General features: G+C 41.8%; 2 protein-coding genes across 10 annotated transcripts in view; one reads left to right on the top strand and one right to left on the bottom strand.

The window, feature by feature from the left end:
* Positions 1-7,197: 7,197 nt before the first annotated feature.
* METTL9 (methyltransferase 9, His-X-His N1(pi)-histidine) overlaps positions 7,198-23,853 on the bottom strand; it is a 93,550-nt gene continuing 76,894 nt past the window's right edge. For 4 of the 8 annotated variants that reach the window (XM_079120412.1, XM_079120413.1, XM_079120424.1 and 1 more), the window contains one exon: positions 7,198-11,156. In XM_079120412.1, coding sequence (XP_078976538.1) covers positions 10,951-11,156 — 206 coding nt within the window. In that variant the 3' untranslated portion in view covers positions 7,198-10,950. The remainder of the gene's footprint in view (positions 11,157-23,853) is intronic. The other 4 variants (XM_079120418.1, XM_079120414.1, XM_079120425.1 and 1 more) reach the window with 2 other exon arrangements.
* IGSF6 (immunoglobulin superfamily member 6) lies at positions 11,163-23,703 on the top strand. Of its 2 annotated transcripts, none has more exons than XR_013760643.1 (6): positions 11,163-13,155; positions 16,632-16,991; positions 19,505-19,611; positions 20,060-20,110; positions 20,447-20,821; positions 20,964-20,984. XR_013760643.1 is itself a non-coding variant. In XM_079120427.1 (6 exons), the coding sequence occupies exons 1-6, from the start codon at positions 13,086-13,088 to the stop codon at positions 21,883-21,885; spliced, it is 726 nt and encodes a 241-aa protein (XP_078976553.1). In that variant the 5' UTR covers positions 11,163-13,085; the 3' UTR covers positions 21,886-23,703. The 2 variants fall into 2 exon arrangements, 1 of the variants encoding a protein (XP_078976553.1); XM_079120427.1 differs by lacking the exon at positions 20,964-20,984 and adding an exon at positions 21,829-23,703 and having other exon boundaries at positions 20,447-20,527.

The raw sequence follows: 23,853 nt of genomic DNA, 5'->3' as shown, positions 1-23,853 counted from the left end.
GTGGTGTGTTAAAGGCTTGGTCCCCACGGTGACCCATTGGGAAGCAATGGAACCTTTTGTGGGTGGGCCTCGTGGGGTGGTCATGGAGGGTGCCCTCAAAGGGGATTGTGAGACCCTGCCCTTTTCTCTTTCTCCTTTGCTTCCTGGCTGTTGAGGTGATCGGTTTTGCTCTGCTGTGATGTCTTGTCTCACCACAGGCCCAAAGCAACAAAACTATTGTGGACTGGAGCCTCCAAAACTGTAAGCCAAAATAAGCTTTTTCTCTTTCTTTTTTTCCTTTATTTACTTACATATGGTGCTGAGAATCGAACCCAGTACCTCACACATGCGAGGCAAGTGCTCTCCCACTGAGCTATAACCCTAGCCCCAACCTTTTCTCTTTGTAAATTAGTTATCTCAGGTATTTTGTTATATTGATGGAAAGCTGACTAACACAAATGGTTTTTACATTGTTCAAATGGTTAAAGGAATCAAAAGAGTAATATTTCTTGACACATAAACATTTCACTTGTAAAATTTAAATTTTAGTGTCCATGAAGTTTTATTGGAACATACCTATGCTCGCTCATTTAAGTACCATCTGTGGCTGCTTTTACACTGCAGTGGTAAAGTCAAGTAGGTTTTGTGACAGAGATTTTATGGTCCAGCATATATTTGATCCCTCAACACTGGATGCCCTGATAATATTTCAAAAGTGCACCTCCATTATCCACAGATCATCCCCGACAAGGCCCACCTATATAAGGGTCACAGTCTCCCAAGAGCTCCATCCAGGAGATCAAGCCTCTAGCACCTGAACCAGTGGGAGAGATTCACTATCCAAAACCAAAAGTATTTACTATCTCTTCCTTCACAGAAAAAAAAAAAAAATTGCCAACCCATCTTTTCAAAAGATGCATTCTTATTTATTTACAGAAGAAATGATGTGATATTTGGGATTGCCTCCAAAATAATACTGGAGGGAGGAAATTGGCAGGAGGAGGTATAGATGAAACAAGATGGGCCACGGGTTGACAGTTATTGAAGCTGGAGGATGGGCAAATGGGAGCTCATTATATTCTTATACAGTCACGCTCCGCATAAGGACATCTCAGTCAACCGCAGCCCCCGGATCCCGCAATGGTCCGATGCGATCATAATGCAGCCAAAAAATCGCTGTCTCCCAGCGACATAAAGTAGCTCCATGCATTACTCGTGAATCTGCACTGATGCCGGTGCAAACAAACCGCTCTGCTGGCAGCCGTGGAGAAGAACAGCACCTTCAGTCATGCATGCTTCACCACACTTGACAGCAAAGGACTCCGTACTGGTCTGTGTATTTACTACACTAGACTTTGATGATTATTTTAGAGCTTACTCCTCCTGCTTATTTTTAAAATAGTTCACTCTGACACAGGGTGCTGTTTATGTCATCACCGCATACATCGGTGTTGACCCAGCTCTCCATTCCAAGGAGCCACATACTACGTCTGTCATTTAGCAGTGCATGCCTCTGTCTACCTTTGGACGTGTTTGGATTTTTCATTTCTGTGTTTGGAGCTGGAGATCAAAGCCAGAGCCTTAGGCACGCTGGGCAAGAACTTTACCCAAGGCCCTGAAATTTTCTACATGACAGTTTTTAAAAGGAAAAGCAAAACAATAGAGATGATGTGTTTTTTAATAAAAGCAGTCAGGTAGATGGGGAGGAAATAAGAAAGCGGCCTGAGAAGAGTGGCAGGAGGGCCAGGCGGGGCCCCAGGGAGGTGTGGTGTCTTTGAGGCAAAGAGGAGGCCAGGCAGAGGAGGTGGGAGGATCAGGTGGACAAACGCAAGGAACGGCGCTTTGCCTCAGTGGACTCCCTGAGGACCACGTCCCAGGTAAGCGATCGCCCCCTCTTTCAGTATTAACGGGAACTTTGTGGTATTAAAGGAAACCCCACACTGTGCACCTGAGGTCTCCAGAAATGATTTTGCAGACATCCCGGCCTTCTCCAGCGCAGGTTGCTTTGGCATTGCCTTACTTGTTCCGTCCACGGATTATCTTCCCCCTCAGGGAACCTCCCCTGCGGGCTTTGGGAAGAGTTAGCTCATGTGCTTGCCCAGGGCAAAAACAGATGATGCAAAATTTGAAATCTCTGGACCCCAAAAGCCAGCACACTCTTAGAGGTTTTGCAAGAACCCAAAGTGCAATCCCAGCACACTTCGTAGCTGGTTCCCTGACACCAATGCTACATCCGAGCTGGTAAACTCAACGCTGATGAGAACTTCCTGGGCTGGGGTCTTGGGGGCTCCGGGGAACCTCTGGCTCTCTTTGCTCCCTTCCCTCCCGGTGCCCTGGGGCACTGGCCCCTTTCACAGTTCTCCAGTTCCCCAGACAATGAGGCTTCTTGTGCTTCTGGCTGCAGGCTCCATTTACTCTACGGAGAGGTTTACAATTACTGATCCAAATGCCCCACTTTCTGTGACACATATTGTCTTCGTTCCAATGAAACCTCAGCCCATCGCCAGTTTGGGATTTGGTTTTCATGAAAAGCCCTTTGGGTCACTCTCTTGTAGAAGATTAGCCAAACAGATTGGAAGGACAGTGCAGGGTCATGGCTATTGGAGGGTCCATAGCTGTCTCCAGAGACCTGCCCCTTCCCCCCAAAGGGCGCCCCCACTAGGTGGAAATCACACAGGCAAGGATTCCTTTTGTGGAACCTAAAATTAAAATGGCAAGGAGCACAAACCTGAAAGGAACAGGGCTTCCTGAGAAGCAGTGAGAGTTTGATGAGTGGGGTGATCAACTGTCCCGGCTGCCCTGGGACCGAAGAATCTCCCAGCACCCGGAGCCTTCCGCTTAAAATCCAGAAAGTCCCAGGTAAATCAGGACACTTGGTCAGCTTATGGATCAGACATTTCTTCTTTTCTGAAACTTGAAAAGATGCTGGGAGGTTTCCCCAGTGCTGAGACCACCCATCCCAGACACAAACCAGCAATTTACAGTTCCGCGAAGTTCCCCGACACACGTGGACATGCAGACGCTAGCTGGGAGAGTTTTCACCAAAATAGAAAGAGAGAAGGAAAGAAGAAGGAAGGAAAAAGGGAAGGAAGGGGGGGAGGGAGGGAGGGAGGGAAGGAAGGAAGGAGGGAAGGAAGGAGGGAGGGAGGGAGGGAAGGAAGGAAGGAAGGAAGGCAGGCAGGCGGGAGGGAGGGAGGGAGGGAAAGAGGGAGAGAAGGAAGGGGGAGGGAGGGAAGGAAGGAGGGAGGGAGGAAAAGAGGGCGGGAGGGAAGGAGGGAGGGAAGGAAGGAAGGAGAGAGAGAGGAAGAGGAGGGGAGGGGAGGGAGGCTTGCCGGGTTGGAGAGATCAAGGGGATGGTCATAAATGAGACTCTGGACACTGTCACTCTTACTCTCCCTCAACCTCAGGAAAGCAGTGGAAGGCTTCAGATTCAATGATGAAAGGCAGGAGACAGGAAGAAACTGGTCTCACTCCATAGCTGGGCATAGTGCAAGCCCTCCCCGTCACTGACTCTTTCCATCAGCCCTTGGGGTTTACTTTGCTGCCTTTCCCAGATGAGTTCAGTGGACATGCAAAGGTCACACAGCCACCCCAGCCAGAGTGTGTTCCAAAGCAGGGCTGTTGGATACCCCAATACTCATGTGCCTAGCAACAATTTAATGTACCAAGCCTGTACCACTCTCTGCATGCATTGTCTCATTTAATTCTTGCAGAATCTTTGAGGCAAATACTACCATCATCCCTATCTCAGAAAGGAAGAAACCATTTCCTAGAGGTCAAGTGATCTGCCTGAGGTCAGACAGCTGCAGTGCCACAGCAAACCCAAAGCTAAATGATTGCATGTGTTCTCCAGCTAGCCATGTTCTCCAGCCTCTTTGCTCAACAGCCCTCAACCTAAAACGTCAGGTGGCCAGTGCCACCCTAGGAATAGGAAGAGTGTCGGCTTTAATCCGGACCATCCGTTAGTAGCTGTGTACTGCTGGGCAAATTCCTTAACATCTCTGGGCTTGCAGCTGTTCTTCTGTACAATGCAGACAGCACTAGTACCTCCTTCACAAAGTCTGTGTTAACATTTCTAAAGTTTGTGCATTTGTGCAATGCATACTTAATGCTGCTTGTTTCCCTGTGTCTTCACATTTCTTCCTCACAAGAGTCATAAAGTAGGTTATCATCATCTTCCTTATATGTAAAATGTGTAAAGAGTTAAGCCCAGCACTGCACATATAAGAACTCAAGGACATAATAGCTATTATTGTTGATGCTGTTGTTTTGGCTGCTGCTATTATTGCAAGTTGTCATCACTGTGGTTATTATTGTTGTTATTGTTATTACTAAGTCCCTCGAATTCTCATCATCCCCTTTGGACCCCCATCCCAAGAGTCCTTAACGCCCGCCCCCGACCCCCGCCTTGCACTTTCCAACCCCCACCCCCACCCCCATCCCCGACCCCGGGTCTCCAGCACACCTGTGCCCCCTCCTTGGGGAAACCAGCATCCAGTCCCCAGCCCGCGAACCCAGCAATCAGGCTGTGCCGGGCCGCGTCCCCAGCGCCTTGTCCCGTGGGGTCCTCCTCGGGACCCCCGTGCGCACCTCACCTGCGGTGCCTGCCGGGCTTCCCCGATGCACTGGACCCGTGCGGGCAGCTCTGGGCGGCGCCAGCTCGCTGCTCTGCGACCTCCTCTCTGCAGCGACCCAAGGGAGAACCTGGGCTCCGGGAGAACTGTCCCCGCCTGGAACTTTCTACCTGGACCCTAAACCTGCAAGGCGCAGACAAAAGCGTGCGGCCAGCACAGCGAGGCAGGCAGCGCTGGCAGCGCCCAAGCTTACCAACCAATTACAGTGGAGGGGCCTGATCTGGATCCGGATTCAAACCAAGCACTCAAAATTACAAGTGGAGCAGTGTGGCCACTAGATGTTGAACCGTTGGGGTTTTGTAATTGTACGGGGCTTTTCTTTTTTAAGAGTTCCTTTTAACAGAGATGCATTTACAAAACCGAAATGGTAGGCTTGGAAATAGTGGGGAATCGCGGCGGGAGTGTGGGTGAAATCATGTCTTGGTGATTGCTGAAGTCGACCGAGGATTCTTACTACCTTTTATTCTTTTTGATGTGCTTAGAATTTTCCATTGTAATAGACCTATAGTACACACAGAGGCGGGGAGGGGAGGGGGGGAGGGGAGGGGGGAGAGAGAGAGAGAGAGAGAGAGAGAGAGAGAGAGAGAGAGAGAGAGAAACCTTAAGTGTCCACCAAAAAGGAAATGATGAAATAGTATAATACACCAACTCTATGGATTATACAGTCATTAAAATGGTCATTTAGGGCTCGGGGTGTAGTTCAGTGGTAAAGCATGTGCTTAGCATGTGCAAGGGCACTGGGTTCAATCCCCAGCACCAAACAAAAACAAACAAAAAAAAAATCATTTAACAAAAAGCATATAAGAGAAACACAAGGAAATCATTTTATAGCCAAAACAAAACAAAAAGTCAAATAAAAAATGTGTGTGAGCTTTTACTAAAATGGCAAGGAAATGCATTAAAATAATAGGTTTGCATGGTGAGATTATGCATAACTGTTTTGCATCTTACCTAGAGAAAAATATAATCGTAGAACCTAGAGATTTTCTTGCAATCCTTCCTAATTAAACATCTCAATCCCTGTGATTTTTTACAGTAATTACTGAAATCCCAAATGCTGACACCAGTTTGTCAGTGGCAAAATTGAAACATTCTCAGAAACGACTAACAACCGATGGTAGTTGTTGTTCTGTTCAGAGTTATTTACATACTATAGTGCCCAGCATCCTAAAAATATCCTTTTATCCTAAAGTCTTGCTTTAATCCATTATCCTCAATTCCCAAATGCTGGGAAATGTCTTTGTCAATTTTCGATTTGGAAAATAGGCTACACATGATTCATCTTGGAAAAATAAAAGTATCTTTTCATTCTTGTTTGGGCTGGGGATATAGCTCAGTTGTAGAGTGCCACCTAGCTCATGCTAAGTCCTGGGTTCCATCCCCAACACCACAAAATAAATAAATAAATAGCCTATGCATAATATTATATAAATGTTTTATTAAAATGTTTTATTAAAACAATTTTGTAAATGGGTGTATACATACAGACAATTTAAAGTATAGAACAGCATACAGAACCTTCAGAGTTATAGAACAGGTAAAGTTTATTTTCATCTTGTTCTTTTTGCCAGTATTTTCTTCTTTTTCTACAGTGAACATGTTATTGGTAATGCAAATACCAGCAGTTTAATGATCAGTCATAGCCATCTTATAAATAACTTGTTTATTGTTATTATTTATACAAGGTGGCATAATCAAGTGCTGGAAAACCTGTTTTGTTCTGCTGAGCAGAAAGAGGACTGCTCGCATAGTCTTAGCCACTTCAGTTCTACCATTTGAAAAACAGTCAATGGTTCTAAGGCATTTAAACCCACTCTTCAGGCCAGGTACCATGGTTCACTCCTGTAGTCACAGCTACTAGAGAAACTGAGGCAGAAGGCTCACTTGAACCCAGGAATTCAAGGCCAGGTTGGACAACATGGTGAGACCTCATCTCCAAAAAATAAATAAACCCATGTTCTGTGTTGAATCCTGAACAGGACATAAGAGCATTTGGGCATTTTATCTGTTCTTATTTATTTTCTAGAACTCAAGAAGTGCATATAAGACACCCAAATTGTACATGGTCATTTAGTTGGGCAAAAATATCTTCACTTCTCATTTTACATGTATGGAAAGTAATTTTAAAGTGACTTTGTAATAAAAACATTATGTAATTCATGTGAATGGTATACTGACTCTAAAAATCCAGAGGGAATCTTAAATTCTAGTTATGTAATAATATTCTCCCAATTCTCCAAAGTATAAAATTTCATAGAGAAAAAGAAGTATTTTGTTCTCAGTGAAGACTGACTCCAATTCAGTGATACCAATATAGATAGCAAGCTACCAAACACACTTTTACTAGTAAATGAAGCCAAATACCCTGTAAGTGGTAGTATAGAAACAAATAATGCACTCAGTAGGAAATGCAAATCAAAACCATGATACCATCTCACACCTATTAAGATGGCTACTACTTAAAAAACAACAGAAGTGTTGGCAGGGCTGGGGGTGTGGCTCTGTGGTAGAGCACTGCCCAGCAAGCATACGGCCCTGGATTCAATCCCCAGCACAAAGGGTTCTGGGGAAAAGGGATCGGCCCTGGATTCAATCCCCAGCACAAAGGGTTCTGGGGAAAAGGGATCGTTGGCAAGTATATGGAGAAACTGGAAATCTTGTGCTCTGTTGGTGGGAAAGTACAATGAGGTAGTCATGGTGGAAAACAGCATGGTGCTTCCTCAAAAGGTTAAAATAGAATTTCCATATGACCCAGCAGTTCCACTTTGGGGTATCTGCCTAAAAGAAGTGAAAGCAGGGTCTCAAAGAAATATGTGCACACTGTGTTCACATCATTATTCATAGCAGCTGAAACGGAAGCGATTCCAGTGTCTACCAGTGGAAGAACAGATAAGCAAAACGTGGGATGTACCCACCCAACATCCACTATTTAACAGTTTCATTTTGGCAAGTTGAAGAACGGTCCCGAGATGGGTGGAGGGAATGGTTGTACTTAATATCACTGAGTAGGCTCAATTAAAATGGTTAATTTTAGATTACTTGTTTTACCACATTAGAAAGTAGAATATAAACAAATATTGGTACTTTCAGTGAGTGCTAATAATTTTAAAAGTAAACAACTAAATTGAGTATGGTATTCTAAATTGGTTACTAGATCAGAAAAAAAGTTCTTAGTGGAAAAACTGGCAAAATTCCAACAGTCGAATTTAATAGTAATGTGCCAATGTTAACGTTTTAGTTTTGAGAAATATACCATGGTTCTATAAAATGGTGACACTAGGGAAATCTAGTTGAAGGCTATACAGGAACTGATTTCCATAAATCTGCAATTATTCCAAAGTAAGTTGAAAAAGTCAGATGCAATTAAGTTAGAATCATTCCTACGTAGCAGGCAACCAAATATATTAGAAAGATTGACAAAGGCGCAAAATATGAATGCCTGGACAGCTTATAGCCATGAAATTCTTCTTAATCAGTGTTCACCGCTGCTCAGCCACTCTCAGCATCCACTAGCTGCAAAGAGACTGAATTCTACACTGCGGTACTACTTCCTTAATTTCTGGGTGTATTTTTCTTCTTGTAGATCACAAATGTTGCCTAGTGTGGATACAGTGTAAACTTCCTCCATTGCTTTATATCTTTGGTAAGTGGGTTAAATTTGTGAACATCCTAATTGTTTCAGTTCACCATGACCCCCAGTCTGTGCTCTGTGGACTCCAGGCCACCCTGATACAGTGCTCTCTTCCACTATAACATGGATGCATGGGATGTAATCTGGGGGGACCTGGGCATCTGCACAAACACTGCCACTGGTCATATTAGCCACTGGATGAGCATGATGAAATGCTTTCGGAGGAAAGACCGCGGACCACATTTATCACTAACCAAATGACAGGAGACACTGATGAAAACATCTTGCTTCGAACGAGCTGTGAATACTGTACTCAGAACGAAGTGAAAACAAAGCTTTGCTCAGAAAGACATCTGGAAACACCCAAGTTTTACTTTGTTGCCCAACAAAGCCCATTTTCTGTATAAAAACCAATGGTAGCTCCAACAAGATGGGAGAAATTACAGAAGTGATTTCAGCCACTCCATTCAAGAGAGAAATGACTAAGGGCATTGTGACTTCTTTTCTTCCCTTCTCTGAAATCAGCAGCCTGAACCCTGTAGGGGTTTAGAGTGCAGGTGCAAGGAGCCAGGACTCGCAGGTGCAACCGGCATCCCGTTCCCTGACCCTGTCGGGTCAAGTGGCTGGCTCTTCTTCATTTCTCTAGCACAACTTTAACTTGATGTCAAGCACTTCACACAAGGAATGGTGCAGACAAGAAGGTACCTTTATTATACTTTGGGGGGAAAACAAAAACAAAAAACAAAAAACATGAGCCCATTTAGGGAAGAGGAAAAAAAGCAACGGACACTTGTAAGCAACACTGCCATCTAGTGGAATGGTGACGCACCACCAGGACGTGCAAGACCAGACAGAAATGTGAGCGCACTTCAGGTTTCAACTTTCACTGTAAAACGCCACCTTTTAACAACCTGGTCCTCAGAAAAGCTCAGATTTTGAGAAATTATTTTTATCTTTAAAATGCATAAATGTATATACTGCCTCTATTTTTGGGTAAAGAATGAGTTGTGTTTTCTTTTAATAGACCATCAAATTAATTCTCAACTTGAAAGTTTTGAGACCCTTTGGAGCAACTTGCCTCTCTGAACATCTAACACTCATTCAAAGTCTTAAACAGCAGCCCCTGAATACGACAGACAGTTTAAAAGGAAGCAAATCTCCACTGTACAAGAACTACATTAGGTTTACTCATTTTCTCTATTTTTACAATCTAGGTTGCTAAGTATCTGTACTTCACTTTTTCTAATTCCTGGAAGAAATCATTAGAACACACCAATAACAATTTTGCATAAATCACATAACCCAACTCTTATTATGACTGCACAATAATAGTGGAAGATATTGGTGTGAGGATATGGGAATGCTGCTCCTAATGAACAATAAAGTAATTCTTCTCAAGGCTTTAAATCTCCTTTATACCAGGTGTTGCAGTTAATGTGTTGATTTGATGGCTTCTATGAGTACATATATGAGAACACTTAATGAAACACCTGGATGAAAAACGAAGTAACGTTGTGAGACTAACATATTGTTAATATCCACAATCTCAAATGGCATCTCTGTTATTACTGAGATTTTAGGATCTGTGTTAAGTGCAGTGATCTTTGGAATATCCACAATGGTTATTGATCTTGCTAATGAGTTCCTCTATTACAATATTTCTGGGTTTATGGTCGGAGGTATTTATTCATCGATCCTAGAATGCATGTCTGACATGGTCTTCAGCAAACCATACTCTTGGCAAATAATAAACTCAGTTAAGGACTCTAGGAAGAACAAAGCTTGGGGGCAGAGGTATACAAGTGCTAAGTAAGTAGTCGAATTAAAACATTTTTAAGTTGCATTCAGTTAGCAAATACAGCAGAATGTTTCAATTCTGAGAACCTGAGATGGCCCAGAAAACCAAGTATACATGTGGGGTATAAGCTAGCTCAAGGTCAGAACCAAGTGTTCTGTATTTTTCCAAGCAGCACTGACTGGGGGGCAAGGATGCTCCCTGCAGGAGTGTATCTGAGTGAGTCTGCCCTCTTTAGGGGTACCTAGACTGTCTGGTGCTCACTAAGACCTGCATCCCCCACCCCACCCCCAGTCTGAAGCCTTCCGTCACCACACACTCAGGTCGTCAACGTCTTTCACATAATGCTACTATTTGGGGAATAGTGAGCAGTAAAAAACACTATGGGAGCCTTGCAGTAACTCAAACGTGATGCCAAAGTCATCTCCAAAAAAAGTTTATTAGCATGATTAAAAACATTTTCTTGAATAACAGAGATTCTAAACATGAAAGTATATCAGTGGCTATACCTTACAACCAATATTTGGAATTGAATGGACAGCTTTATTGCCAGCCTTCACTTATTAAAAACAATCCGTTTATTGGCTCCATGAAGTCATGACTATTGCTTTGTCTGGGAATGAGTCCCAACTGCAATTAAGTATAAAAAATATCTTCCATCATAACTGGAGTGTGACCTGCATTGAAGAACAGCTCTGAGTAAAGAGTTGATAAAAATCCAGAGTTGGGTTTTTGTTTTTTAAAAACATTCCTTTTACACACTACAAAGAAATAATTAGTATTTTGGCTTTTTAAATTCCTACATGATATTCGGAATGGCAGTCTCCCGAGGTCCTCCCATCACATAATTGCGAACCCTCTTCTGGAGAGTAGATCCTGGGGTGGACTCTGAAGACTTAGCCTCCGAAAGTCTATACTGGTTTGAGAACAAAGACAGCGTCATCAAGAACGTAGTAGTCATTATACATGTCACCTTCGCACAGGTATGGCAGTCTGGTGAAAGCTTCGATGACAAAACCAGCTTTTCTGAACACCTCAGGCAGGCTATTCACCTGTTCTTCCCAATTCTGTCCCTTGATTTCCAAGATTTCTGATGGTTTCTCCCACTTGCCACCTACTAAAACAAATAAAAACATTAAGTTAAATTCTTGAACAACGAGCTTCCTACAGAAGGAACAAGAGGACCTGGCATGTTCCAAGCTCTGGATGCCTGGATGGGCCAGCTCCTTCCTACTTCCACACCCTTTGGGGTGGGCAGATTGGGAGGCTGAAGAACTTGCCCAGAGATGCCAGGCTAATGAGCATCGGAACAGAAATGTAACCCTGAGTTTGTCTGAGGTCAAGGTCACACTGGCATCTTCTCTGACAGAGCTTCAGACAGAATCTCCTTCTGATTCACTGGGGTCATAATGGTAAATAGGTTTGAAAAACTGGTCATTAAACACTAGAATAATGAATCAGAAAGTAACATATAATTTCAAAGAGGGTTTTAGACAAATGCAAGAACACATTGCACTGTGAGGTAGTTAACCTGCACAATTATTATGGACAGAGATTTATCAGGCTGAAAATAAAAACAGGCTTATGATGGGTTTTTATAAAAACAGACCATCTGTGTGTTTTTCAAGGAAGTTGACCCATTCCTTAACTTTTCAGAACGATTTCATAAAGAATTAATCTCTAAGACCAGAGAGAGCAAGGACACTAGAATATAGGGAGTCACCTGGCATTTCTTGGGATGGTAACTGTCAGTCATCTCCAAACCTGAGATGCCTGGAGAGTGGGGACACCAAGCAAGATTCCAAATCCAGACAAACCAATTACTAACTACGGACACACACAAAGATAAAAACACATTTAAATTTGGGGGTTCTTTTAGATGCTATGGTAATGTAAAAAATACACATTCTTAAATGTGCTACTAAATTCAGACCGAAAATAACTTTCTGTTCATAAGAAAATATGTAATCAGCAGCTGCAAGAGTGGGAACACCACAGTGAAAAGCACGGCAGGGGTCCTCAGTGAACCAGTGCTGCACCCTCTTCCTGGGCCAGGGCCTTCGCTGTGGACGCTGTGGACGGAGGGAGTCACCATGGGAGGCCACGTCTGAGCATCAGCTCTCCCCCACTCCCCGCAGCACAGGCGGTAGCACGGGACCCAGGCTCAGACGCACCCACTCAAGCACTGGAATGAAGAGCTAGGATCCCCACAAGCAGGGACACGAGGCACATTCCCTGGGGGTCAGTGCAGTGGCAGTGAAATCCCATGGCTGGGCAGTAACTGAGTGGTACCGACAGTCACTGCAGCAGCGCACATTAGACCAGCTTTACAGGGTAACTGGCTATAGGCCCCAGGAATGGTTCTCCAGTCCTCCCAGGAACTCTGGGAGCCACCCCAATCCTGCCAATAAGTTTCCTTTTTCCTATCAGCCTGAGTCAGCTCCTGCTGCTAACAAAGAACTACCCGAGGATGTAGGCAGAGCAGGGGTGACAAGGACCAGAGCACGCAGGGCCTGCGCACCTAAAATCTGTGCTTCACAGCACATTTAAAAGGGGTCTTTGAATTCAATGCTGGGCACAACCAGTTAATGACAGACAATGTATTTCCTCGCTTCACTAATTCTCTTGGTCCCACAAGACAACACTTCTTTCTACTGCTCCCCATACTCAGCAGTTACTAGCCCAGAGCAAGGCCCACAGTAGGTGACCCAACCAGCAACCGGACTGCTCTGAAAATGTAAAGTACCGTGTGTGAAGCAAAACTCCTTTCAGGGAACACGCACCACATGTGAAGGAAAACCTCACACAAAGCACCTAACACCTGTGCGGATTTATACAATCCCTAAAAAGTACACGCGCATTTAGCAATGTGCTCAACTTTAAATGGTGAAACTGTTAAAAACCATCTTTACACAATTTCAAAAAGTTCCCAGTTATGGTTCCTAAATAAGAGTTCCTCTCTTCAGTTCTTCCTTTCTAAAAAAAGAAAGGAGGGGGAAAAAACCAACTCTTCAAACACACCCGACTGCTGCACACACAGAAAGACATGGAGGCCATGAACAGAGGCAGCAGGATCCTTCCCGGTCTGGAAATCAATCTGGTTCTATTTTATGTCGGTAAGGTGTTTTGTTTCTTTTTCCTCCTCCACTTTATTTAAATTAATTGTTCTTTCTGCCTAGGGCATTTATTTTTTTAAGCTCTACAGAATAATTTTTAAATGTATAACATTATGGAAATCTAGGTCTAAGGTGATAAGTTTCCTCTTTCCCCAGAGAAATAGGTAATAAAAAATAGCTAAGGAAAAGTTTCATATTAACCTGAAATTCCCTTTGCATTATGCTGCAGTAGAGAATACCCCACCAAAGATACGGAGATTAGTTAAGATCACATGTGCTGGTCATGTTGGCAATTTAATTCCCGTACAAGCAAACTTGCTCTGCACATCACACCTACTGAAAAGCATTTGCTGAATGAACACTCTAGAACAGTGTTTCTAAAAAGCTGAATTTCTGTAATTTTAAAATACGTATTTTTAAAAAACGCCACAACTCCTAGACCATGATATATCTGTTTTAAGAATTCTGCTGATGCCATTTTTTCTCTATGAAAAAGAAAGGGTTTCTTCCACCACAATTCTAATACCCTCAGATTAGCCCACAAAACTTGTATTACAGGATAGGGAAGGGGGCAAAAGTTCCTAAAATTAATATTTTCTCATTTATAAAGAAATACACCAAAATGTTAACAGTGCTTATTTTAGGTAAAAGGAGTATGGTATCGTTACCTGTATTTTCAGTAATATTCTATTTTTCTCCTATATGTTACTTTTTAAAACTAATTTAGTTACTGGTATTTTAAAGAAAAATCCTGATATATTCTAAAAGATGTGCAGACAAAACATGTGGGATCAGCCCTACCTGGGAGCGGGGTGGAGAGTGGGGCTGAAAGGAGAGGCTGTGGCCATGACGACAGGGGCCATTCTCCCAGGCTGATGCTCTGCGCATCTGGAATTTTCTGTAACAATAAGCTTTTTTTGAAGTGTCAAAAAATTGTTCTCTACATATTTTCTAACTTGGTTTAAAAAAAAAAAAAAAAAAAAAAAAAAAAAAGGTAAAACAGCCAGGTACCATGGCGCATGCCTGTAATTCCAGCAGCTCAGGAGGCTGAGGCAGGAGGATGGTAAGTTCAAAGCCAGCCTCAGCAAAAGCAAGGCACTAAGCAACTCAGTGAGACCCTGTCTCTAGATTTTTTTTTTTTTTTGGTGCTGGGGATTGAACCCAGGGCCTTGTGCTTGCAAGGCAAGCACTCTACCAACTGAGCTATCTCCCCAGCCCTGAGACCCTGTCTCTAAATAAAATACAAAATAGGGCTGGGGATGTGGCTGAGTGTTCGAGTGCCCCTGAGTTCAATCCCCAGTACCAAAAAAACAACAACAACAAAAAAAAAACAGTAAAATGATCTTTAAATTTCCTCCACTGAGATAGAATTTTCAACGTTTTTCAATGGGGGCTATTTTGATTAAAAAACAACAACAACCCTATGGAACATAAGAACTTGTGAAAGAAATGTTTTACAGGAAGAGGCTGTGGTGTGACATTCCCCAAACTTCTCCTTTTTGCTATCATGTTGCTTCACTGCTGGGGGAAGGGGAGAGGAGCTTCCTCACAGGTCTCTGCCTGTCAGAGGAAACCACAACTGGTGTTCACCACCTCAGACTAAGGAGAGCTGGGAACCTCCAAAGTTGTGACTGTTTATCTTACTTACCCTGTGTACAGCTCTTAACATGTTAAGAGTCAGCTTCCCCTTTAAAACCTTTACCTGACAGACAATTTGAGACTGAGACACTGTTTACACTGGATACATTTTGACAGGTCCAATTCCATTTCAAGTTTCCAATACATAAAGGTCACTATATATTGTGAAGTAGTCCCCTGAACTTGTAAGTGACGGGGCCTGAGCAGGAGACAGGAAGGTGGATCAAACACACCTGGGGGTGAATCGGCCCTTCAGCTGGAGACCTAGCTCTGCTGAGCCTCATACAGACACAGAGCACTGGAAGTCCAGGTCCTCCCCAGGTGACTGACTTCATCCTGTCACCAGGTCACTACAAAGTTCACAGCTCATCTCAGACTGTACAAATTCTAAAATTAAAACATGCTTAAGAACAGATTCTAATCACAAATGCCATGATTCTAATTTTAATTTCTCTTGGTTTGGGTTGGCACATAAGATCAAAGTTAAGTGAAAAGAGAGCCCCTGTCTGAAACTTAAACATCAGACACCTGGGCTGCTTTTCTATTTCATTTACAGGAGCAAAAGACACATTCAGACAAATAAGACCAGTTGGAAACACAACCAGGCAAACGGCAGATAACAATCTGCCTAAATTCCCATCTGTCTCAACCAGTAGTTTTATATGTATGGGCTCCGATGCCCCAGGAGGAGCCTGGGGCAGGCCTTCCCATGTACAAGCACCTAGGTGGCTTTCCAGGGTCACATGCCTGGCATTAGAAGACCACGACAGGGAGCCACACACCAAGCAGCATCACACAGTGGAGAGTTTGGGCAGCTCCATGAACTGTGACGGGCCCACAGTTCTCTCCAAAGTGAGCGTGTGGCACTATGGGAACAGTGGTAGTGGCAGGGGCAGCAGCAAAATAGCTATGTTTCACTGAAAACTTACCGTCGCTTAGGCAAGTAAATGCTCTTTATGCATCTTTATGCACTTGAACTTGACACAAACTGCACAAGGTCAATAACATCATCCCCACCATGATGAGGGAAGTGACAAGAGATCACAGAGCTAGAAACATCAAGAGCCAGAATTTGAACCAGTCTGTGGCTCTTCTCTTTATCACAATATTGTTAGTCAAATAGGACAAATATTACAAGAGACTACAGTGCAGTGTACAAGTGCCAGGAAGAAACCAAATCTGCGGGCCATAGCGTGGCTCACTCACTTGACCCCTGCTCTGTAACCAAAGACGCTGCAAGCCAGGCCAAGGCTGCGTTTCCACAGGAGTACGTCCTGCCTTTTATCATGCTTCCAGAATGGACACGGGCCTCACAAAGGAACCGTTGTGAACTGCCATGAATTGCTAGCTATCCCAAACCCCATGAGACAAAAAGAAAAAAGCTCATGTGCTTGATCAGTGGCAGCGACATTTGTACAGGAGCTTTGAAACGCTTCACCACGCTGAATACAACGCTCCTATGGGCACGAGGTACGGGGAGGAATCAGCTCTAAGAGATGATGGGATCTGCCCAAGATCAAAGGAAAGGCTGTAAGGAGCAAGCATACACCAGGACCCAAACTTCTGACCCCAGATATGCTGGTGCCTTGGCTCACCTGGCCTACTCCACTGGAACCTCTCTGGGGCTGTCTTCAAGTAACCAGATGGCAGGCAACCAGGTCAGGAGTCACAGGGGTTAGGACGAGTGAGGAACACTGGTGTCTGTTTCTACAGTCTTGTTTGTATTGAGAGTAAGGTAAGAAAAAGAAAGGAATGGCTGGGGTTCCAAAAACATCAGCAAAGGAAGCACAGGCACGGTGAGGGAAGCCCGCTAAACACTCACCTGCTTCCTCCCCCAGGTGCTGTGGGTGCCTGTATTGTCTCTGTCATGCAGCCACATTACCTAGAGGTGGACTACACTCACAAGGCTGTCACCATAAACTGTACCTTCTCCACGACCGAATGCCCTTCCGAGCACCCGATGAGCCTGTGGTTTCGCTATGGCGCTCACCAGCCTGAGAACGTGTGCTTGGATGGATGCAGAAGTGAGAAGGACAAATTCACAGTGGAGGAAGCCCTGGCCCAGAACCGAGTTTCTCTCACTGTCAACAGGGTGACATCAAATGACAGTGCAATTTACATCTGTGGCATAGCATTTCCTAGCGCAGTGACACCGAGAGCTAAGCAAACTGGAGGAGGGACCACGCTGGTGGTAAGAGGTGAGTCAGTCAAGGCTTCTTTTCCATGTCATCACATTTTGCTCAGACCTTTAAAATCTTCACATCACTTGCCTGTAGAAACTGAGAGCAATTTGAAACTTAATACCCTAGCCAGTGACTCGAGGAGCACAAGTCACCACAGGTTTGGATTCAAGAACCCTTCCAACCCAATATGGTACTGGGCACTGTGTTGTCTCTCCTACCCAAACTTGACTAGTGGAGAATGACCAACCATGTTCTTCCTAGGTATAAAGCACCAATTCCATTAACTCAGCTTTTTCAGGAACTGGTTTGGAATTGCTCCACCTAGAACAATACACTAGAGAAGCATAAACAGTCAATAAACTGGACCCAGGATAAACATGCATTATGGAGAATAAACACAAACCTGGAGAGAAGACACTGGTAGTTCCCTGGCCCTCCTCATTCTGCCTGGACAAGAGAGAAAAGCTCCCAGAGATCTGCTAACACCCCTAACAATCCCTCACTCATGTGAGGGTTTTCCCATCAGTAATTTCACAAGTCATTCACTTGAGTAGTCTGAGATTATGGAATTTCAAGTTGGCGCACATCTGTAGTCCCAGCTACTCGAGAGACTAAGGCACTAGGGCTGCTTTCACTCTATAGAGTTTAAGGTCAGCCTAGGCAACATGGTGGGACCCCATCTCTTAAAAAAAACTTCAGAGAAAAAGCTTCACATGTTTCTGGGAGAAGAACAAGAAGGGCAGTAGCACTTTGCCATTCTTGGATCTCTTGCCTTACAAAGGACTCTCCTATGATGAGCCTGAGATCATTCCATTCAAACACAGTCTCAAAATCAACCAGCTCTTTAGTTTTAAAATAGGTAGGACTCTGAGGATCTAAGACTGTCTGGTATAATACCTGCTTTTAACCACTAGGGGTATTCAAATGAGCTTTTGATACTCAAATGTCACTTAACCTTAGTTTATTCTCACCTGTAAGAAAAATCAGAAATGAGTTAACATACATAAAGTATATAATACTGCCTAACAAATAACAAAAATACTCAATGAATATCAGCTACTGACATGAAAACACACGACTTCAGAGACTCATATGCCTCAGTGCCTTCTAAAAAAAATTACTAGACGAGAAAATGGTTTAGAGAAAGATGAAGATCACAAAAAAATTTGTGCATAATTGAAAAGTTTTGCTAAAATGCCTGCCTTTTCTATAGAGAGCCTAATTTAGCACTGAAAAATAATTTTTTTTTACCATAAAAACACAAATTTAGTTGACAGGCTACAATGGGATTCAGAAAAAGACAGTGAATATAGACTTAGGTGCACTTTCAAGTTGGTGATTTTTCTTTTTTAAAATGTAAGCCACTAATATTTTAAGAAAAAAATTTAAACCAAAAGTAGCATATTAATATTATGAAATATTTTTTAAAAGTTGTATAGAATTAATTTGTTAGTTTCACAAGTAAAAACGTGTGTACTGCGTTCACAGGATAAGAATCCATGGGATATTTGGTGGGAATGCACAGGTTAACAGATAATAACTAAAAATCTAATTGTACTTTGTACTTCAAATAATCAAGAACTTGAAGAAAGTTCTATGCTCTAGAGCATAGAACACTTCCTGTCAGGAGACAGTAAGAATGTGAAAATGGTTCAATAATTTCACCTGCAGAACTTTAGCAGAAAAAGCATATTTCACAATAGTACGCCTGTCTTTTTTTGTTTGTTTGTTTGTTTTATTAGAGCTTTATAGTTATACATAGTGGTTGGGTTCATCCCGACAAACTCATGCATGCATAGAAATCAATTTCAATTCTTTTAAGCAAGCAGTGGGTACTATGATCCTCAATGGATGGCCTTCTCAGGCTTTTTTTTTTTTTTTTTTTTTCCTTTTTTCTTTTTGTTAGCAGGATTAAACCCAGGGACACGTAACCACTGAGCCACATCCCCAACCTTTTTTTGAGACAAGGGTTCACTAAATTGCTGAGGCTGGCCTCAAACTTGCAGTCCTCCTGCCTCAGCCTCCCAAGTCACTGGAATTAACAGGCGTGTGCCACCATACCCAGCTTGGACTTTTTACAGGCATCACTATTCACTGTGACATTTGCAAGGTTATACATGATAGCACTCACAAACAATGTGAAAATATCTTAACTTCATAAGCAATGACACTTGGACACCACTTCTAACAAAAGAAAATTTAAATGCCCTTAAACACACTGGTTTCAAAAGTTTAATTCATTGTACCAGATGGTTAATTGAATTTTTGAATTTTTAAATTTTTTTTTATCTTTAACAAGTAACATTCTCAGTATAATACAATTAAAGAACTGATGAGCTGGATTTAACTATCATAACTTGAATACCTTCTGAATCAAAAGACTCCCCCAAAGAGGTTTACATGAACAGGCAAATGGAATGAGTCCATATTTCACCTGTAACTTTTAGCTTCAATGATACTGTACACATACATACATGTGCAAGAATATGCTTCAACAGTGGCTGTTTCTTTCTGTTTCCACCATTAAGAAAGTAAGCTTCCCGGCAAGGAACTGCAGAGTGTCCTGACCGCGCTCTTAGTGCTGCTCTCCATCTACACTGCTGGGGTATGTGTGGTCTTCATAGTCCTCTCCAAAGTAAGTCAGAAGTTCCTGCCCTGATGTCCCCAAAGCCTTAAATATTATCACAGGGAAAATAATATTTTATTATATTATTATTAATAAGAGACTCATTCCATTTGCCTGTTCATGTAAACCTCTGGGAAGAAGAGATTGATGAAGAGAGAAGCTGCCTTAAACTATTCAAAAAGGCCTGAACTTATTTAAAAAAGAATATAATTTGACTGTATATATGTCTTAAGAGCAGATGTATATGTATTATGTTAGAAGTACTCCAAATTCCAAATAAACACTAATTTGAGTTATTTTGTTTACTAATGAAATAAAAGCATCTCAGAAATGACATGAAACTATTAATACTTACTGTATATCATTTAAAATGTTAGCTTAATCTTATGGTATGACAAATGTGTTACAATTATTGTAAATGCATGAAATATTTATACTTTCCTTTTCTTCCTGACAGTCGAAATCTAACATTCTGAGAAACAAAGAAACAAAAGAAGATTCACAAAAGGTACAGACCAACACCTGTAAATATCTTCTAAATTGTGGCTGGTAGTAACTATTTCAAATCTGAACTATTTTAAGAAACACAGAGAACATGTGTTTCAACCATAGATACTAATGTTTTCTACTGTTGAGAACCTCCATGATAATCTCAAGTGCTTAACTGTGATTTCAATGTGACAGCTTTCCACCAATTTAATATACTCAAAATACTAAAGAGTTAGCTGTAGGGTAGATGTGTTGGTGTGCAGTTTCTGAGACTGGTGACAGTAATAAAGATGATGTGCTCAAATCATCACTTATGCTCCTGAAAGAGAGATCTTTTTCTCATTTGTATTTATAGAAGAAAAGCGCTCGGCGTATTTTTCAGGAGATTGCTCAAGAACTGTACCATAAGAGATACACAGAAACAAGCCCACAACCTGTAAGTACAAAATACCAAAAAGATGCAATACAGGCATAAAGCACACTTCACAGAAAAAACTAAGCCGCCAACAAGCTGTCAATACACATATTTTCCTTCCTTTAAAAGTCTGAAAAAGACCTTCACATAAAATGCATTTTTTCACAGAACCTGTTGTGATAAACACATAAAAAAGGAAATTTGATACAATATTAAATAGCCCCAGGCGAGCATCTTAAGTGACAGTGAAACACACTGGACACAGAGAATGTTTTCAGCACAGACAAGGATGCTTCTGCAGATTAAAAGCAGTTGGTTTTTTGTTCTTGTTTTTCCTTTTCTTTTCTTTTCTTGTTTTCAGTACTGGGCATTAAACCCAGGGGCACTCTACTACTGAGCTACATCCCCAGTCCTTTTAATTTTTTATTTTGTGATAGGATCTCACTAAGTTACTTAGAACCTCACTAAGTTGGCCAGGTTGGTATCAAACTTGTGATCCTCCTGCCTCCCAAGTTACTGGAATTACAGGAATATGCCATGTTAGATCAAATTATTTTTTTAAATTACTTATTACTGATAAAATAAAAATAAATTCACATTAGAAATGATATAGCTGAGATAAAAATGAGTATTTCTTTAGTCTCTGGGATCGGAGTGATAGGAAGAGTGCATCTGTATTATCTATAATACATTCTGATTAAAGTCCTATATAAACAGGATTTCCAACAGGATGCTGTTTTAGAGTTAGCAGAACAGGAACTCTGTTTTCATAATACATAGTCAGATTCTCAGACTTAAAATGTTTATAGATAATGAACTTATATACGACTAAAGGTATTTTCCTCTTAAACTGTATCTGAGAGCAAATTCCAACAGGAAAGTGCTTATAAGGTGTGGTTATTTTAACTCACCTTTTAAAAAGAATATTAACTCAAAAGAGAATATTGTTCAAATAGTCATTTGTTCCTTCAGTGAACACATAGACAATGGTCCACTTCCCTAGGATGGCACTCGGAATAATTACTAATGCCTGTTCATACCTTTTTCTCACTGAGGCTGGGGCATCTCTCTTCAACAGTCCTGGAAGTAAGAACTGTAAAGTTCCCAGCCAGGGCTTTGACAATGACATTTAGACAAGAAAAGTATTTTTCAATCCCAACATCCTACTCTAAATGAAGGGAAAATGGTAACCTGACCTTTAAGATTATTGAAAGGATACTCAGGACTCAGAATGCAAGATGACAGAGCAGCTTCCATGTTGTGTAGAGGATGGCATCCTTGGTTACATAACCTTAAACACGGCTCATTATTTACTATTGCAGGAGAAAGACAATACTTATGAAAACAGAGGAGCACTTTCCAACTGTGAAAGACCATAGATACATTTTCATTTTCAATTAAGTCACTGAAAATCCAACTCCAGAAGCTATGGACATGCACCAATCAAAAACAATTGAAGGTAAAAGGAAAAGATAACTGGCTGCAAAAGAGGAGGCCAGAGTATAAGGAAGCTACAACTAATAGTAATTACCAAAATACTAAAACCAAACAAAATGCAACTGAAAAGAATAAAATTCTTAAGCAGCCTCATCAGATCACAGGCACGTATCTTCAAAAAATTTTCTAACATGTATCCTATGTCTGTTTCATTCAACAAGTTAATAAGTGTGTGATGGCTATCACCCTGAAGATTTGAAGTCAACCACATGACTCAATCCTGAGTGGAAGAAATGTCTTTGTGGGTGGTAGAAATGATGGAACAATTAGCATCAGCTGGGAGAGATAAAGAGAGGGAGAAATATGCTGAAATTTGAGTTCGAGGAATTTGAAAAGTACCTTGGAGCAAAAATTATTTCTTCTAATGAGGCAATGGAAAAATACACATTTTCCTACCAGGGTATGTACACTCAATATCATGCTACCAACAAAAAGTGAGAACAGAGAACAGAATAAGAATATAAATGCCAAAACATGGAAAATGCAAAAGCAGAATGTTAAACAGAGAAAACCTCAGAAGAAATAAGCCACAACTGACTCTAGATGTCAGTGTTGTGCCAAAGAAGAGTACCTTGGAAGGCCACATACTGCTCCACACAAGGACCTCTGCAATACTGATTTCTGACCAATTCAGGAGGGAAATAGCAGACACTGAACTGGTACAGCAAACACGTTATGGATTTCATTAACATTGCACTAAGAAGACAGGATATGAATTGTTCTTTGACAGCTACTTAGTGTAAACAATATAAAGTGCCAGCATGTTTTTATTATTAAACATGAATTATAATGTATTGTTTGTTTCATTAAAGTGTTTATTTTAAACTAGCATTAAATGAAGCATATTCTTTTTATAATCAAGATACAATTTTTAAACATTTTAGGATTCCTTTGGAAGCATTTTACACTGATGGCTTAAATCAGTGATATCAAACCTTTCTGATAACACGCGCCCAGAAAAATAGAAAAGGGAGAGGATGAAGCATGTAGCCTCATTTCACTTGTATGTATGTATGTGTGTGCATGTGTATGTTGTATAGGTGCATGTTGTGTGTAGCATATGCATGTGTGTGTATATATGTGTTTGTATCTTATACACAAAACAAATAATGTTATAAACAGCAGCATAAATAGAGATGCTAATTTTTCTTCCTATAATTCAAAATAAATTTTCTGTGTGCCAAGGTGCACACCCTCACTTTGAGACTACTGGCTTGGGTGAAATAAATGAACTTCTAAACCAGATGGCAAAAAAAGGGCAACACTAATTCCATCTAGATGAACAGAAGGAGAGCTGAATTAGATCATTTACTTTTCATTCTGGCAGTCATTACATTTTGGCACTTAATTCCAGGGCTGAAAAGACACTGCTTCTTGTATTAACTAACCAAGAGACAAAATCCCTAAGATAAACTAGTATTAACTTCTGAGTATGCCTTTTCCAATGTAAGCAAGGACTATGTTTCAAAGATCACTTTCCCAAAGAAAGGAGTTCTGTTCCCTGGGTCATATAGGAGAGTGCCTGGTGTGCATATACCATTCGTTCTTTCATTCATCCATGTAGCTGACCAAATTTATTGAGTGCTATGCTTTTACGCAAGGCATCCTTTGCACGCTGTCCTCAGATCACACTGGACCCGCGCTACTCCAACCCCACTGTATCCATGCCTTCATACTTTGCATACGCTGTTCCGCTCTGTCTGGTAAAATGCTTCCAAGATTTTAAACACAGCTCACTAGCGAGCACAAGGCCCTGGGTTCAATCCTCAGTACCGCAGAAACAAAAGACAGAAAAACAGTGTCACTCCTAATACAAACCTTTCCCCAGCTCAACAGTTAAAGGATCTTCC

The sequence above is a fragment of the Sciurus vulgaris genome (genome assembly GCF_902686455.1).
Source record: "Sciurus vulgaris genome assembly, chromosome: 18".
NCBI classification, from domain to species: Eukaryota; Metazoa; Chordata; class Mammalia; order Rodentia; family Sciuridae; genus Sciurus; species Sciurus vulgaris.
Note: the sequence above shows the minus strand (reverse complement) of the source record. Positions and strands in the feature narration are given on the sequence as shown.

Bases quoted from the DNA above. Each gene is read 5' to 3' on its own strand.
- IGSF6 (XM_079120427.1), top strand. From the start codon at position 13,086: ATGGAGGCCATGAACAGAGGCAGCAGGATCCTTCCCGGTCTGGAAATC. The intron at 16,992-19,504 runs GTGAGTCAGTCA...TCCACCATTAAG, and splicing joins GACCACGCTGGTGGTAAGAG to AAAGTAAGCTTCCCGGCAAG. The intron at 20,528-21,828 runs GTAAGTACAAAA...TTACTATTGCAG, and splicing joins CAGAAACAAGCCCACAACCT to GAGAAAGACAATACTTATGA.